Source organism: Cucurbita moschata, unplaced genomic scaffold (assembly GCF_002738365.1).
Source record: "Cucurbita moschata cultivar Rifu unplaced genomic scaffold, Cmos_1.0 Cmo_Scf00035, whole genome shotgun sequence".
Lineage (NCBI taxonomy): Eukaryota > Viridiplantae > Streptophyta > Magnoliopsida > Cucurbitales > Cucurbitaceae > Cucurbita > Cucurbita moschata.
In genome coordinates this window covers 125,720-142,760 of record NW_019268551.1, presented here as the reverse complement: position 1 = coordinate 142,760, position 17,041 = coordinate 125,720, and the positions used below count along the sequence as shown (strand labels likewise).

Below are 17,041 nucleotides of genomic sequence, written 5' to 3'. Positions count from 1 at the left end.
CCTTCCCCCTAACAGACCTCTTTTAAAGGTTGGAGGGAAAGCCCGAGGACAATATGGATGGTTACATTCTACTTCCACATAAAAAAATATTTTTAATTAACAAAACAAGAAAGTATCAGTGAAGTTTTGAGGGCTAAATTATAATTAAATCAATTAGAAGGACTAAATTGAAATTTTAATTAAAAAGTTTAAAGTCTCAATAATTAATTAAGCTGATCTGTGGGCGGTGGGGCCCACGAGAGTGGGACAAAAAGAAGCGATCAACTTTGAAATGTAAACCTTATCTTCAAAAAATTAAATACATTTTTTTCCTTTAATAGCGATATCTTCCAAAAAAATAAATTGTTTTATTATTTTAAAATAAAATAAGTTTTTATTATTTTATTCATTTTTTCTTTGATTAAAAAATAAATAAATAATTGTAATTCCTTTGTTGATTACTTTAATGGTATTTAAATAAAATAGATTTGGATTTCAAGTTTATCCGATAAATTTTCAGATTGACCAAAAAAAAATGTAATTAAGTATGGTTTATTGAGACAATTTATGTTACATTAAATAATTATGATTTATTTGAGTTGTTCTTAAAGAAAAATTACACTAGGCACGTATTTGAATTATTTTAAAGTATATTACTTCTATTTACCGATTTTTAAATATATTTTTTAATTAGAATATTCTATGCTATGAATATTTTTTTTTTTAATAAAAAATATTAATTTCTTTTGAATAACGGAACTTGGTTTGGGTGGGTTGTAAAACAATTTTGGGTTAGATTGGGTTACCAATCCAACCAATAGCACTTGGGTTGATCAAAAAAATTCTGGCAACCCAAACTGATCTATGTACACCACTGAGAGGGTAGGAGTTCATGTCTCAAAAACTACTTAAACTAATTTTATCAGGAAAATTATGATCTCAGCTCTGTCTCTCAAGCTCAATAAAAATCACTCTAAATAAAAAGATAGATATCATATGTAATGATCAGATCTACCGCTAACAGATATTGTCGTCTTCTTTAGGCTTTCCCTTTCGGGCTTCCCATCAAGGCTTTAAAACGGCTTTCCCTTTCGGGCTTCCCATCAAGGCTTTAAAACGCGTCTGCTAGGTTTTGGCTAACAGATATTGTCATCCAGTTTTCACTCTCTTATGGCTAACAGATATTGTCGTCCAGTTTTCACTCTCTTATAAAAGTGTTTTGTTCTCCTCCCCAACCAATGTAAGACATCGTATCATTCACATCATAAGAATTCACAATTCATGTGGGATTAATAATTTTGATCGTCTTGTAAAATATTAATATTCTTAGTTAATAATTTTGATGAAATTATTTATATAGAGTTACAAAGTTGGTGATATAATTAGTAAATTTGATGCATAATTCTATTATTATTATTATTATTATTATTATTATTATTATTATTGGAGAGAAACCGTTGGTCTTTAATTTTTCTCAAAACAAAGAAATAATTTTTGTAATTATTTTTTTTTTTGGGTTTCTTGAAATTATTAATGTGACCAAAAGATTTTAAGTTTGGTGGCAATTGGTTCCGTTCCACGATAGAGAGATCAGCTGCTGCCATCGATTCAACGTAGATTTTGGAGCTAGGGTTTCTAATTTCCATTCATTTCATTTTCCCTTCCTTCAATCCTCTTCTGTAATTCATTCCTCTTTCACTTCCGCCGGTGACCAACCTCCCGCGCCCGGGAGGGATAACACCATGGCTGGTGGCGATGGAGCTGTGTCCGCTGCTCCCGATACGACCTCTGTTGATGGCATCAAAGTCAACGTCAACATTCGATGCTCCAATGGTTCCAAGTTTTCTGTTCTTGTTAACCTTGATTCTACCGTTGGATCCTTTAAATCCATTCTTGCCGAACAGAGCGAGGTTCCGCCCGATCAGCAGCGCCTCATTTACAAGGGTCGGATTTTGAAAGACGATCAAACCCTACAAAGCTACGGTGTGTTTCTATTGGATTAATTCTGTGTTTTCTGCATTCAATTCTGGATGCTTCACAAATCTGGCCTCTCTTTCTTTCTTTTTTTTTTCGCTTTCTTTCTGATTTTGTTGTTGTTTGCATTGATTTTTATTTTAAAAAATGTTCTCTGAATATCGGGATGCCAGGTTCTTGATGTATTGTTCGAAGTCCCTTCTTTCTCCTTCGTAATTGTTCGTATGATGTTCTTTCTGTTAGGGTTAGAGGCAGATCACACCGTCCATTTGGTTCGTGGATCGGCACCTGCTGCCCCGCCGACCAATCCTGCTTCTGCGCCCAATGCTGGCGGTCCGAACACTACTTCGAGTAACGCAAGAAGTGTTGGATCGAATGAAGGTGGAGCACTGGGGGGAGGACTTGGTTTGGAAGCTTCCCTATTTCCTGAACTTGGTTTCGATGGGCTTGGTGCCACTGGTGGCTTGTTTGGGGCTGGCCTTCCCGATTTCGAACAGGTGCAGCAGCAGCTGACCCGTGATCCAAACATAATGAGAGAAATAATGAACATGCCTGCCATACAAAACATCATGAATAATCCAGATATCATGAGGAATTTGATAATGAACAATCCTCAAATGCGTGAGATAATGGATCGTAATCCTGAGCTTGCACATATTCTCAATGATCCCAGTACTCTCCGGCAGACGCTTGAAACTGCAAGAAATCCCGAGCTTATGCGGGAGATGATGCGGAATACTGATAGAGCAATGAGCAACATTGAGTCTTCCCCTGAAGGTTTTAATATGCTTAGGCGCATGTATGAAACTGTTCAAGAGCCATTTCTAAATGCAACAACTATGTCTGGAAGTGCTGGAAATGATGGCTCGAACCCCTTCACCGCACTTTTGGGGACGGGTGGGACGGGTGGGGGTGTGACCAATAATGCAACATCCAATGTATCTACTACTACTAATGATACGACTAATGGTTCTCCTTCTCCAAATACAAACCCACTTCCAAACCCATGGTCCCCTGCTAGCAGTAAGCACTACTTTGTTTGGATTTAGTTTATATCATATTTCCAACACGTTTTTATTACTAGGAATTCAGTTATTGCCATTGTTCCACATGCTTGTGAGATTGCTGCTAATTTTTCTGACACTTTGCTAACTGCTTTAGAATCTAAGTTTCCCATGTATCAAATTTTCTTCCATATCTTAGTTCTAGAGCATGAAGGTATTTAACAGCAGTTATTCAGCAGCTGGCGGTACCCAAACTAACTCTACAAGGTCGAATCCCACTCCAAATGTTAGTGCTCAAGCTCCCACTGGTTTAGCTGGGCTTGGCCTTCCAAATCTTGAGGGCATGTTGGGTGCAACACCAGATGCCACTGGTTTGAATCAGTTGATGCAAAACCCAGCTATTTCACAGATGATGCAAAGTGTTATGTCAAACCCTCAATATGTGAACCAGGTACTCATTTGGTATTTCATTAGAATTTAAAGATGATGTGGATATTCTATGTTTTCTTACAATATCTCCCGTCAGATTCTTGGTCTCAACCCTCAATTGCGCGGCTTGCTAGATTCCAATCCTCAGCTCAGAGAGATGATGCAGAATCCTGAATTTCTACGTCAGTTGACGTCCCCCGAGACAATGCAGGTAAATGGAATAGATTCTTGTGACTGCCATTTCAACATCCTCTGTCTATTTATGTTCCCTCAATCCAACCTCATCCTTTGATTCCTATAACCTCAATATTCTGTACGTGGATTTTCTGATTTATTTTCTTTCTCCCGGGTCTTTTTGCAGCAAATGTTTACATTGCAGCAACAACTTCTGTCACAGCTTGGTCGCCAGCCCACCCTGTAAGTAATCTAGTAAAAAACCTCATGTGTAGATTGTTTAAGCAGCCTTGCCAGGACCTAGGTTTTATCCTAATATTTTTGCTAGGCATGGAGTTATGTTGATATTGATGATTGATTTGTCCTCTGCTTAATTGAGTTGAATCAAGTTCTTAGTTGTTCTTTATAAGCATATCTTCTAGGCCTTCTTCCAGATGCGTTTTAAATTTTTAATGCTGAATTAAAATGAACATCAACGCCACTTCAAGGGTGCTTGTTAGGTTATTGGTCCCCTTAAAGTACTTTTTATGGTTCAAACGGAAGTTTTCTTGTTCATTATAAAATAAACGTTGAAAAAAAAAGTGGCAGTCATTTTTTCATTTGTACATTTAAATGTAGATTGGGTCTACTGGGAAAGAATTCTTATATGAAAATCTTGTTATGAATTTTGACCTCTTTGTCGTCTTTTTTAAATGGTTTTAACACTTTAGATGAACTTTTTTAATCGTTAGATTTTTTCCAGGTGAGCGGATTTAATTGGTTGATTACATTGCATATTTGGTGATGATAGTCTAAAAACATTAATTATTAACAAGAATTTAAATCCTATTCTTAAAATAGTTTTTCTTTTGATAGTTGAACCATCTAAATAACTCAGTGTGAATGCTACAAGAAGGTGAAAGGAATTTTCAATTCTTGTTAGTCTGTATCGTGATAAGTGATAACATTCCAATCCACCTTCTAAGAATACCAGAAAGAACGATGGCCACAGTGGTTAATGCTTGATAGTAATGCAGCCTTCATGATTGAACTGATTGTTTCACATTTGGAAAGTGTCCAAAAATATGCAGTAGATTCAAATCAGGATCGTCTATAATTAGTAAAGCCTTGGAAAATTGTGTTAGAAGAGTTTAAGCTTTTCTTGTTTTCTATGTATTGTTCTTTAATGAAACAACGGTAACTCACACAAGGACTTGGTGAGTCAAAAAAATTTCTACAATCATAGGGCAACTATATATGAATCAGATTTTCCTTTAACAACATGAATTGGATTTTCCTTTTAAGTGACTTTTGCACACGTAACAAAAGAAGAAAAATAATAATGATTCTGAAAAGCTTATTATTTGATCTCCCCGATTTTAATCTTTAACTATCGTTGTTTTTTGTTAATAATTGGCCATTTTTATCTTAAAATCCACTTGCTATCACTGCCAAATAATTAGATTTAATTGATTGTCATAAGAAGGAAAAAACCAGTAATTGTGTGTTAAAATAAGAGTTTTGTATTTCTTTGGTGATGGAGTCGTAGAGGTTTGTCTTTTGGTCAGTCTTTTGTTAGTGATGTCGTGGGCTGTTTATTAGGTCATGAAGTTGGTCCTAAGTTCTAGTTGATGGGATTTTGCTTCATGAATTTAGTGGTATTGAGGGTCTTCTTTCATTTTTCTATATGTAATGTTTCATTTAATCCACGAAAATTTCTGTTTTCTTCAAAAGAACTATATAAAAGTAATACATTTCTGTGGAAATTTGTAGTTTATCGTGGAACTTCTATCCAAAGGTGCTATAAGCTTAACTAGTAGGTTCTATAGCTAAGAATCTCATTCTTGAGAATCCTTCAACAAAGGTTAAAAACATTTTGAAAATATGTCTTACCATCCAGCATGACTTCACAAACACTTGTTTTTTGCCCCGATAGCTGACTTTTCTATTGGATGCTAGTTGGCCTGGGTTGAGCCACTTCCTTTGATTCGTTTTTCTTCCTTTCTTCTTGTTGGTGATAAGAAACATACCTTTCATTATCAAAGGAGGTTTACAAAAAAGGGGAGGTGAGATATCCCACAAACCAAAACACTTCCTTCGATGCGTTTTGATCAGCTATTTCTGTTTAATCATCAGTATAAAATCTTTGTAGGTCATAGCATTCTATAACTTGCAGAACTTGCTTATTGATATAGCTCATATATGTAGGCATAGCAAGTGATCAGACATGAACATGAGAATCTGTTTGGCAATTAATTGATTGCTTATTGAATTGTCTGACTGCAGTACCTCAAACTCCCCTTTATTCATAAGGAGGATGATAACCACAATAAGTTGCTCTCGGATTTGGAAACTTCACCAATTTGAAAGAATTTCTTTGCTCAATTGATGTTCATTTCATTAGCTTTCCTGACTGGAATTATCGTATGTATTATCCTGTATAGTGATTGGATTCTTGAAATCTCTGATATTTGGTACACTGAACTGTTTCTTATTTGTCCATAGTTCTGGCAAATACTTATCTTCTTATTTTTTCTTTTTGTAGAAACCAAGGTCAGACCGGTGGAGGCACAGGTAATCTACTCTATAAATAGGTTTACATGTATTGATGTTGTAATACCATCACGATAGGCAGTTTATGAGGGTTATTCTGTGTATTCTTCATAGTATGTTTTGAATATGCTGAATTGCTCAAAATTTTAAGTCTCTTTAAGTGATGAATCTGATATATATACACGCCAGAAGCTTCATCACGAGAAACACAAATTGATTGGTGGCTTTTGATGTTTAGGGGTGACTTAGAGACAACAATGGTACTAGTGGAAGAGATATATTTTTTTTTATCTAGTTTAATTTGAGTTACTCTTACCACGATGCACATAATGATGAACCTCTAAGTAGCATTGTGTCTCTTTATTTGTGGGGGTGGGTGAACAAACTAGCGTTCTTATTTTGGTTTAATACTATTCTCTTAATGATAGGAGCTGCGAACAATGCGGGGTTGGAGATGTTGATGAACATGTTTGGTGGACTTGGTGCTGGTAGCCTAGCCATGCCCAACCGATCCGATGGTTGAATCTCTTGCCTTTTGCCCCGTATCTTCCGTAGTTTTATTTTGACTAAATTACAAAAGATATCCTTTTATTTTCATCTACATTCCACTTAATGCATTCCTTTGGACAGTACCGCCCGAAGAACTGTATTCTACACAGCTCACACAGCTGCAAGAAATGGGATTCATCGACAGACAGGAGAACATACGAGCACTGATTGCTACTGCAGGAAATATCCATGCTGCAGTTGAACGATTACTGGGGAATTCGGGGCAGTAGTCAATTGATCCCATCGGTATTGCTGATGCCTTTGATGCTGCCCCCATCAAATGCTGTCAGAACAAAGCTGAGGTAAGTGACTTTGGAGGCGAAATTCAAGTCGATTGAGTCCAAATTTTGGTACAGGAGCGGCAAAGTCGGGAATACGATCACTGAATTATATAAGGTCTCTCTTTCACAGGTTGTTGGAGTTCCTGTAATACATCTTCTCGTACATGATAACGAGATGTCATATGATTGTGTGGAAAATATGTTTATTTTAGATAATATTTGTTGTTCTTTCTTATGGTTCATGAAATTTGGTTGATTGGAGTTGCTCTTTTGCTAATATTTATTAGCCTGGGTGCAAAATGATGGGTTGTTACTGTCACTAGCAATCGCTCTACGTCTATCGACTATATAGAACTGAATAGACGACTTGTTTGACCAATTATTGGGTCTCAATTTTTTGGAAGGTTCTAATTTACAGTGATATTTACAAGTCTGGTAAGATGGCCAGATGTCTTTTTGTCATATAATAAATAAATGAGTTCAGTTCTCTCAGCTTTACCTCGACATATATTATCGACCAAAAGAATTAGATCTTCAACTCAATCAGGATCATCTAGCAATATCTTTTTAATACAAACAGCTTCTTGTACAAATGGACACCATACATCCTCTCCTCTGAGGGGCTACTATTTAACAAACTCACAAGACTCACTTGAATGGTTCAATCAACCAACCAACTCCCAATGCTCATCTCCAAACACAATTCAACCAAAATACATTACTCAAAACTGAATACTCCAACAATCCATGACAAGACACGAGCACACAAGTTAGCTAGCATCGTTCGTCGCTGTCATCCCGTCTCCTTCAATACTAGACTAAATGCATTCACATGAGGGCTAAGAAGTCCAGCATAATCTTAATAAGACCAATACACTTTGTGTTAATTGTAGAAGAATTTAGGGTCGTTCGGTCATGCTGTAGCCTTCCGCTTGCTGGTAAAGACTATAGTTATCTGGCGTTTCAATCTTTCCTGACAGCTGCTCGTTTCCTGCTATCGAAAACAAAAACATATATTCAAATGAAGATCTTCTTAATGTATATATGTGTCTAGAGATAGCCAGATGGCAACTCATTTAGCACTTTTTCTGAATCCTCCCAAGATAATATGACAAGAAAGTTGGGCATATCAGGCAAAAGATTAGTAATAGAACATATGAAAGAGTGATAAGAAACTCTTATTGTGCCATACCCTCATAAAAAGACATCTGGCTGAAACTTCTTGCAGTTTTTAAACTTCCATTTGAAAACAAAGTATCAGCTTTGTTGGTGTTTGGATCCAGGAAATGCAGTTCAGAACTCATCTCCGGACTCTGGAAGCACATGTCATCCCCCAAAGGTGCAGAGGTTTGATGAGTTTGAAAATCCACAGGTTTCGTCTTCTTATCTTTCGGCGACTCGACTTCTGTCTCCACTTCTGATTCGCCATAGGCGGGTGCTGTGCTTTGCTGCTTCCTCTTCGATCGAGCACGCCTGTTTTGGAACCAGTTATAGACATTAGATTCAGAAATTTGGCCATGCTGACCCAGTTCAGAGGTGATCTCTTTGATCTTCTGCTTGCTGGGAGTTCCATTCCCTTGCTCGAATATGCGCTCCAAGATCTGAAGTTGCACAGGCGTTGGAGTCCATCGCTGTCTAGAAGTGATTTTGTGGCTGGAAGATGTCATCAGCGGCTCACAGTACATGTTACCCAACCTCATTCCTGCAAAGCAGCAGGACACAAGCTTTAAGCAAGTGCATGGAGAAGGCACATCAGATTGTCTCTAACAAGTCATAGCCATACCGCCACAACCATCTTATTCCAAAAACCCTTAATATCATTATCAGAACTGGCTAATTCACTTTACAAATATACTTGAATTGAATGAACTCCTTATTCAATTGCTAAAGAACATACGTCTCCCCCGTTTGATAAACGGTGATGACGATTACTTTTTTCCTTAAATTTCATATTAACAAATTTAACTTAACTGTTATTCCAAGAATGCTCATGAATTAGTTTTAAGAACACATGAATGTCTTCTTTTTTCTTTTTTTTCTTTAAAGTAGATCACTAAATGGTTACTAAAGCGCCACTTAATCATAGATGGCCATCCTGCAAACAATGGAGGAGGAGGGAAATAGTTACTTTACGGCAGGGCTACCACAGCCAAAAGGACCACAAAAAAGTTGGATAGCATCGCGAAAAGGGAAACCAGTAGTAGTCTTACAGCATTAGATGTTTGCCCTTACTTCGAGGCAACAAATAGCTCAAAAATGACCAAATATTTGCACGATTTTCCAAAGAAAAAAAGAAACCGCGAGAGAGCTCATACCAGCAATCGAAATTGAATACGATCGATCGAGAAGAAATTAAAGAGGAAATTCCAAAAAGTCTAATACTCCAATCAACAGCACACGCGTACTAGGTTTAAGCCTTAATTATGCGATTCGATTGAAAGAAAAAGTAGAAGAAATGAATTAAAGAGCATTATTGGTTGCACCTGTGAGATCCTGGTGAGCAGTGAGTGTCTTGTGCATCTCAACGAGCTGCTCGCAAATGGTGGCGTAAACAGCAATTTGCTTGCGAAGAGTCTCCAATTGCTCGTCGGTCATGACTTTGACGTAGAGAGCGCCGGCGGTAGTTCCGGTGAGATGATGGAGGTGATCGTCTCGAAGAGGAGGGTTCTGGTGGTGGTACGGAGTTTGGTGCTCAGCCTTTTCCCACTCCATCATAATCTCTGCTCCAAAATTTCTGAGAGAGAGAAGAAGAAGAACGAAGAAAGAAAAATCAGAGAGAGAGAGAGAGAGGCTGAAAAAAGCGGACGGTTAACGGGAAAGTAAAGAAACAGACAAATATGCGGGAAGAGGAGAGCGACCCAAATCTAAATTATTCATTTATTAAATTATTCAATAAATATGTATTTTTTACGCTTAACTTTTAAATTATTAATTTAAGTAAATAAATTATGATTAACATATATATATATATATATATATATGTATGTATAAAGAAATTGGAGATGGCCTCGGGATTAGATGGTGGTGTAGATCACGGGGTCAACCTTAAAATTAATTCCTGAGAAATAAAGAAAATTATGCTAAAATTAATAAATCTAGACAAAATTAATAATTAATTAATAAAATATTGGGAAAGATTCTGAAAAAAAAAAAGAGACTATTTAGAGTCATTTTCATTAGGTGGGCGAATGAGATCTTTATTTAAATTTATGGACCTTTCTTTTTGTAAAATTAATTTAAAAAAAGAAGGCATCCCTATCAAATCCACCTCGGATTTGATTTTTTTTCCCTTTATGGTAAATATTCGGATCTTAATTGAAATGGAATTAAGGACAATTTAATTTCCTGATTTAATTTGGAGGGTAATTGAGGGTGAAATTTAGAGAGGGAAAGGGCAACCGGAGGGACCGGTGGAGGAGAGGTGACCAGTCTGAGTTAGCTCTGGCACTGTCTCACCCTGAGGGTACCCGCCGGTCCAGTCAGGGTTGGACAATTTGACGTGTTATTCTGAAAGTTTGTGTTGTCTGTTACGGCAGCCGGCGGTGGACATCACGGCGGAGATAAAAAAAAAAAAAAAAGATGTCGGAAATTCTGCAGCTTTTGACAGTGAAGGAGGAGGGTGTTTTTCATTTGTGTCAGAGATTGATGGTCTTCTTGTCCTGAAAAATAAAAATTAATATTTTTTTTTTTTTTTTAAGGAATTAAATATAAAGAATAAAAATAAAGCAATGATAATTCAAACGTGGACACATGCAGGGTCGTTGTCTGATTTGTAATATGCATGTGAGAGTGTTATTAATTAGATGACTTATTACCCCATTAATTGCATTTAGCACATAAATACAAAACCCTTAATCATTTCATATTATCCTTCATTTTCTCTCAATATTAAATAGAACTAAAATTAAAAAAAGGGTAATGTAAAAAATAAACCTTTTAAGAAGTGGTCTATTCTAGATCTTTTTGTTTGCATTTAAATACGAGAATAACAAAGAAATCATTCTCTGGGCCCTAATAAATAAAAAATAAAAAAAAAAAAAAAAAGAATTTTGGAGATTAAAGTTGTAATTTTAATTAAAGTGTAATTTGAGGAGATTAAAAGTAAGTAAGAATTTAGAGAGAGAAAGAGAGAGAGAGATTAGAAGGATAAATATGATTAATTGAATAAAGAGAGAAAGCAAAGGATGATTAGCCGACAGAGCATGTGCTCCACCACTAAGCCTAAGGGGCAGGTCAAAATCAGAGGGCGGCCATAACAATACTTCCCCTTTCCCCACCACCAATCATCCATTCCTGTTTACCGTGTGAACATAAGAAGACACACTTCTAGAGAACAACCAAATTCCTTCCATTTACATGGAAACGGAAATGGGACTGCAACAACACACACTTATCCAAGCCCAAAGATTCTCTAACCAACCAATTGATTCAATTCATTTGGGAACAATCTAATTGGTGTTATAGAAAATAGAAAATGGTATAGATTTAACCAGCCTTTTTTTGTTTTTTTGGCCATTCGGAAGAAATTGAAACCTAGAATAATGCAGTAGTGACTTACAGCAGTGTGATTATCTAAATTTTCGTTCATACCTATAGTAGTGTGATTATCTAAATTTTCGTTCATACCATTCTAGGTCTCAATTTTTTAATTGAAATTCTAAAGATGTTTTTAAACAAGTTATTTGTGTTTGAAGTTTAATCTTTTTGTGTTTTGGATTGGGTTTCACATAGTGTGGTCTACCTAAGTCATGATGAAACATGATAGACCCACAATTTGGTATCTGGGAATTGGCTATCTCAGTTGGTAAAGTTCCACTTTTCCAATAGTGAGCTTGACCATTCTTTCGGCTACATTGGAGGAACTTATGGTGTGGGTTGGCTGAGTAGACAGAAGCATTTTATATCAAATATGGACAAACCATTAATTCTATTGTGATATTCTACGTCGGTTGGGGAGAAGAACGAAACATGTTTTATAAGAGTGTGGAAACCTTTTCCTAGCAGACACGTTTTAAAGCTTTGAGGGAAAGTCCGAAAGGTAAAACTCAGAGGGACAATATCTACTAGTAGTGGGCTTGGACCATTACATCTATATACCTAGTTGACATAGTTGACAGACAGCATTCTATTTCTAACCATCCAAAGCATGTTAATCTTACACAGATTTGTATAACCTGAAATTCAGAAATCAAGAGTCATGTAATATTTAGTTAGTTGGTATGAGCATGAGCATGTTTATCTCAAACAGATTTATGAAACCCACATTTTATAAATCACATGTGAAAATTATCAATCAACAATTTACCAACCAAACCCAAGTTATACATACTCAAATAAACTATGTCTAAACTTTATAAACATAGACTTCATAAATTTGTGAATCAAACAAAATAATCTTCTCGTTGAGGGTAAAAGAAATAAATACACGCAAGACGACGTATAAAATTCAATTGTTGGTGGATAAATGTTGTACAAGTTTGTACCTTTTGTCAGCAGCAATTGAACATTGAACTTGCGGCAACACTGGATATTACATGAGACTGGCGATGGCAAGAGTCGTGCACAAACTGCAGAGAAAATCATCCTGTTAACTTTCCTTTACATATTATAATAATATCAGGTAAAGAGCCATTTACCTAAGACCTTGTAAGATCCCACGTTGGCTGGAGAGGAGGACAAAACATTGCTTATAAGGGGGTGAAAACCTCTCTCTAACATGACGGCGATATATAAGGGGCGCTGTTTACAAATGGTGTAAGAGCAAGACACCGGGTGGTGTGCCAGCAAAGACGCTGGCCCCCAAGAGGGTGGATTGTGAGATCCCACATCGGTTGGAAAGGGAAACGAAACATTCTTTATTGTTTATAAGGGTGTGGAAACCTCTATCTTGCAGACGCATTTTAAAACCGTGAGACTGATAGCGATATGTAATGAGCCAAAATAGACAATATTTGCTAACAATGAGTTTGGGCTATAACAGATCTTCAGACGAGCCCATCTGCATTAGACAAATCCAATAAGAACATGTGCATGTAAAAGTAACACAAGAAAAAAAAGAAAGAAAGAAAGAAAAGAAAGTATAGTTCAAGTGAATATCAAGTATGGTATCCTCAATATTTGGTTTCTATGCAATTTATGTCCACTCCAAGTAGTAGCACGAGGTCAGTGGCCTGAGAATTAAGACCGCAGTCTGCAGCATTATTTCTGCAAATCCTTCACAACTCCTTCAATCAAATCCTTGATGATCAGACCTTCAACCTCCCTTCAGTTGTGTAAACCTCATCATCCATTAATGATGACCACGGTGTTGAATTTAAATCTATCAGTTGGAGAGTGCATAACTTGCGGATGATGTCCCATACAGAATCCAATAGATTTTTTTTCAAACAAAGGCAGCGGTGGCAAAGAGGAGTTAATAACTTTTCTTCTAAATCCACACAATGTTAAACATGGTGCAAGTACAGTCGTAAGTGCTCCATTCAGAAGATCAAATAATATTTTGTGATCTACACTAATATCATTCTACTCCTTCCCGATAATTTCATTTTTTGTCTCTGATTTTCTGTAAGCTTCTTCCACTTCCTCAAAAATCTCATTGCTGATAGGATTCGTAGCTGCGCTATTTCACGAAAAAGTTGTTCTTAGTTGATCCAAGATACATACCGTAATGTAATGGCCCAAGCCCACGGCTAACGGATATTATCCTCTTTGGCCTTTCCTTTCCGGGCTTCCCCTTGAGATTTTAAAACGTGCTGCTAGGGAGAGGTTTCCACACCCTCATAAAGAATGTTTCGTTTCCCTCTCCAACCGATGTGGGATCTCACAAGTAAGAAGGTCTCGTATGTAAGCTTCTACTGAATCTTCAAGTTTTGTGACTTCAGACTCACAAGGCTGCTGTTCCACTTTGTCCTCAATATCACCCGAATCAAGTTGATTCACCTGTCTTCTAAGGTCTGCAGTGTAAAAAAGAATCGTAATCAAATACTTGAACTCAGATCTCAATCCCATATGTTTACTTAATTGATATATGTCGGTCACCAAAAGAATGACATGCTAATAGCTAGTAATGCCAACATGAAGTTAAATATAGTTACAGTTCGTAGCGCTCCCCAGAGTTCATCACAACAGTTGGCAATCTTCTTCTTGACAAGGTTTTCCTGAGCAAGAGAGACAGTCTATTAATGCTCTACTAACTTCAATAACCCTTGAACACTCCCTAAACCTTGCAGCTTGCCATGCTTCAGATTCCTTCTTGAACTTTTGTAATTCCTCCTCCTGAGGGTGTTCCCGTCGGCGTGATTTTCCCATCTTCTTACCGCTGTTCCATCCATCAGCAGCCTTGTCATTTTCATTATAAGATGAGTGCAGGTCCATCTGCTTAGAAGAATTTGATTCGGAGGATGCATGAGAATAAAATCATGTATGAATATGAGCTACAGAATCAACAGTACGCCCTAATTAGAAAATCCAAACCAAAATCTCCCCTCATTTTCCTGAGATTTTGGTTTGCCGAAATCAGTAAGCGGAGAAATTCAATGGCTCGATTATGAACAAAAATATCACCAGGAATCATAACAAGCACAACTATTCCAGAAATCGGAGAACCACCAGAGCAAGATCCATATAAGGAAGAACAGGTTAGATATCATATGTTTGAAAGGCTAGAAGGAAATTCGTGGTAGCAAACAAGAAGTTCTCCGAAAAATAGACTCATTAATCACTTCATTTTCTCAAAATCATCAATCTACAACATAATTTGAGAGAATTAACAATTTCACACGATAAAATTAAAAAAAAAAAAAAAAATCATCCAGAGTGGTGTAGCTTGCATATAACAGAACCTCAACAATTGAAGTCCGTAATCAGTACGCAAAATTCACTGTCAAAACAGAAAACAAAACGCAGTCTCTGAAACAAAACCTGCTTCCTTAACCAATTCCTCCGAATTGATCGATCAGAAGAACAACGAAGTGAATTGCATCGGAAAGTTTAGTGGGAGTGAAATTCAGAGAATAGGACAGAGAGAAATCTTAGGATCAAACGAAGTTCATAATTCAGGGGTAAAAGAGTAATTTTACTTAACATTATTAGTCTTTCACAAACAAAACAAAAGAAGGTTACTAATCTAACTGGGCCGGACCCAACAATTCTACAAGCTTATTGGGCCTTCAACAATAACATAAGCCCAGCCCATCATTTGTAGCCCTCTAACCTCCCATATGAGACTTTTTTTTTTTAAATTTAAAAAAAAAAAAAAAAAAACTGACAGTTATGCTCATATGATTGTGGAGGTTCGTAATTCTTAAGTGACATATTAATGGTAAAATTGAGACCAAATAGACGCAAACATAGAAGATTTATAAATAAAATTTTATTTTATATTATATTTGATTACATAATCTAATTAAAAAAAAAATGGTCATTTTCCACTAAATAATGGAATAATTACAAATATAAATAAATCCCAAATAATAAATAAATAATAATAATAATAACACTTTTGGTAGTCCAGTTCACCGCCTTAAAGGCATAAATCAAATAAAGCAAATGGTTAAACAGAGTTATGAAATTCCATTTCCATTTCCAATAATTCCAAATCTTTAATATTTCAACGCCTTCCCCCCTTTCAATTATTAACCTCCAATATTCTACCAAAATATTATATTAATTAATTATTTATTTATTACATACAAAATTAAATTCTATTTATTTTAAAATAGCTTCATATTTTTTATTTTCGAAGAAGCAACCAAAAGTATTCAGTTAGCCACGTGGCCAACCAGAATTCAGAGCCGGTGGAATGGGACCCACTTATAAATCCACGTGGCTTTCTTTAACTCGTCAGAGGCGTTCGTTTCATAACTTCTCTTCCCTCCCTGTCGTTTTCAGGGCTACCTAATCAACGTACACGTGTCCCATTCAGATGATCCAAACCTTCCTTTTGTGCTTTTTGAAAAAACACTTGGTTTCTTCTTTGTCCCACTCATTTTCCTCTCTCTGCTCAAAAGAAACTTCGTCGGTTATCTCAAAGCGGATTTCGTTTTCCATTTTCAGTCTTCTCTTCTGATCTCACTTATCATCCTTCACTCAGATTCTCAGCGACTGGAGCTCTCGCAATCGCCGAGATGTTTGTCAAGAAACTCGTTGAGAAGGCTTCGCGGAAGGTAAGTCGTTCTTTAATTTCTTTCTACTCTGTTAATTATCTCCTCTTCTTCTGATCGAGTGCCTTTACTGAATACTGAAAATGATCGCACTCTTTTGATCTCTAAATGCTTTTTAACTTCGTTGCCTGATTATTACTGCTTCGATTAAGTCGTTCTAGAGTCGTTTTTTCTTCGGATTTGATTTATTTTTGCGGAATCTACGAGGTTTGAAAGAAACCGGAGCTCGGAATTGAATTGAATTGAATTGAAATCTCTTCAGCTTTAGCAACGATATTTCTATAAAATTGACTGGAGTTTGACGAATGCGAAGTTCGGTATCTTAATTTTGTTTACTGATTTTTTATTTCTTGAAAGCGTGGGAAATTTGAAAATCGTTGCGACGTTGAAATTTATCCGGAAAGTCTAGATGTAGGAGTTGAATGTCTAAGATTTGTTGCCAATTTCAAATGCTATGCGTTTCATGTTTTATCCTTCCTCGATTTCGCTGCTGCAAATCGGGCGAAGGTCGTCGAGTCGAAGAAGAAGAAGAAATTGGCGCGTGGTTGAGTTGTTTATATGAAAATAGAATCCAATTGTCGTATTATTGGCGACGCTTGGGTTCTTGTGCGACACAGTACGAGACACTGTGCCGTACGGAATTTTAAAAGTTGGCGAAGGGGATTTAATTGTTAACAGTTCGTTGCCTTCCGTAAATTTATTATTGTTAAAATATTTTTAGTTAGAATTCTATTTCCACTTTGAACAATTAAGTATTTCAATTCATAATTCAGTTTTTTATTATACCCTAAAATATTATTAAAAAAATATTTTTGTAGTATAAAAAAGTGAGAATTAAATCTCTGATTGAGAATCAAATATTTTCTCATTTTATAAACAAATACTTCTCTTTTGACCAAAAGAATATTTCTTACCACCAAAATTTTGAAAAATGGTAAAAAAAAAAAAAAAAAAAAAA

General features: G+C 36.2%; 3 protein-coding genes and 1 long non-coding RNA gene across 7 annotated transcripts in view; 2 read left to right on the top strand and 2 right to left on the bottom strand.

Moving 5' to 3' along the window:
* The first annotated feature begins 1,500 nt into the window (after window positions 1-1,500).
* On the top strand, window positions 1,501-7,199 carry LOC111431126 (ubiquitin domain-containing protein DSK2a-like). Of its 3 annotated transcripts, none has more exons than XM_023067659.1 (8): window positions 1,505-1,962; window positions 2,197-2,976; window positions 3,194-3,408; window positions 3,484-3,597; window positions 3,748-3,803; window positions 6,085-6,113; window positions 6,521-6,610; window positions 6,723-7,199. In XM_023067659.1, exons 1-8 carry the CDS (start codon window positions 1,722-1,724, stop codon window positions 6,869-6,871), a joined length of 1,674 nt encoding a protein of 557 aa, XP_022923427.1. In that variant the 5' UTR covers window positions 1,505-1,721; the 3' UTR covers window positions 6,872-7,199. The 3 variants fall into 3 exon arrangements, with proteins under 3 accessions (XP_022923429.1, XP_022923427.1, XP_022923428.1); XM_023067660.1 differs by having other exon boundaries at window positions 1,722-1,962; window positions 3,197-3,408; XM_023067661.1 differs by lacking the exons at window positions 6,085-6,113; window positions 6,521-6,610; window positions 6,723-7,199 and adding an exon at window positions 5,826-6,035 and having other exon boundaries at window positions 1,501-1,962.
* Window positions 7,200-7,404: 205 nt separating this feature from the next.
* Window positions 7,405-12,992, bottom strand: LOC111431127 (WUSCHEL-related homeobox 13-like). 2 transcript variants are annotated; one of them, XM_023067663.1, is made up of 4 exons: window positions 12,977-12,992; window positions 9,406-9,683; window positions 8,115-8,624; window positions 7,405-7,916 (listed from the first exon to the last, which is right to left on the bottom strand). In XM_023067663.1, exons 2-4 carry the CDS (start codon window positions 9,635-9,637, stop codon window positions 7,822-7,824), a joined length of 837 nt encoding a protein of 278 aa, XP_022923431.1. In that variant the 5' UTR covers window positions 9,638-9,683; window positions 12,977-12,992; the 3' UTR covers window positions 7,405-7,821. The 2 variants fall into 2 exon arrangements, with proteins under 2 accessions (XP_022923431.1, XP_022923432.1); XM_023067664.1 differs by lacking the exon at window positions 12,977-12,992 and having other exon boundaries at window positions 7,405-7,913; window positions 9,406-9,739.
* A 137-nt stretch (window positions 12,993-13,129) lies between these two features.
* Window positions 13,130-14,974, bottom strand: LOC111431130. The gene is made up of 2 exons (XR_002708445.1): window positions 14,017-14,974; window positions 13,130-13,875 (listed from the first exon to the last, which is right to left on the bottom strand). It is a non-coding gene; the product is annotated as an uncharacterized LOC111431130 (long non-coding RNA).
* A 936-nt stretch (window positions 14,975-15,910) lies between these two features.
* The window catches only part of LOC111431125, a 10,353-nt gene continuing 9,222 nt past the window's right edge, over window positions 15,911-17,041 (top strand). Inside the window, exon 1 of the mRNA XM_023067658.1 lies at window positions 15,911-16,086. Coding sequence (XP_022923426.1) covers window positions 16,048-16,086 — 39 coding nt within the window. The 5' untranslated portion in view covers window positions 15,911-16,047. The remainder of the gene's footprint in view (window positions 16,087-17,041) is intronic.

Bases quoted from the DNA above. Each gene is read 5' to 3' on its own strand.
- LOC111431126 (XM_023067659.1), top strand. From the start codon at position 1,722: ATGGCTGGTGGCGATGGAGCTGTGTCCGCTGCTCCCGATACGACCTCT. The intron at 2,977-3,193 runs GTAAGCACTACT...GCAGTTATTCAG, and splicing joins CCCATGGTCCCCTGCTAGCA to CAGCTGGCGGTACCCAAACT. The intron at 6,611-6,722 runs GTTGAATCTCTT...TCCTTTGGACAG, and splicing joins CATGCCCAACCGATCCGATG to TACCGCCCGAAGAACTGTAT.
- LOC111431127 (XM_023067663.1), bottom strand. From the start codon at position 9,637: ATGATGGAGTGGGAAAAGGCTGAGCACCAAACTCCGTACCACCACCAG. The intron at 8,625-9,405 runs GTGCAACCAATA...GCTGCTTTGCAG, and splicing joins TGCTCACCAGGATCTCACAG to GAATGAGGTTGGGTAACATG. The intron at 7,917-8,114 runs GTATGGCACAAT...TGTTTTCGATAG, and splicing joins CCAGATGTCTTTTTATGAGG to CAGGAAACGAGCAGCTGTCA.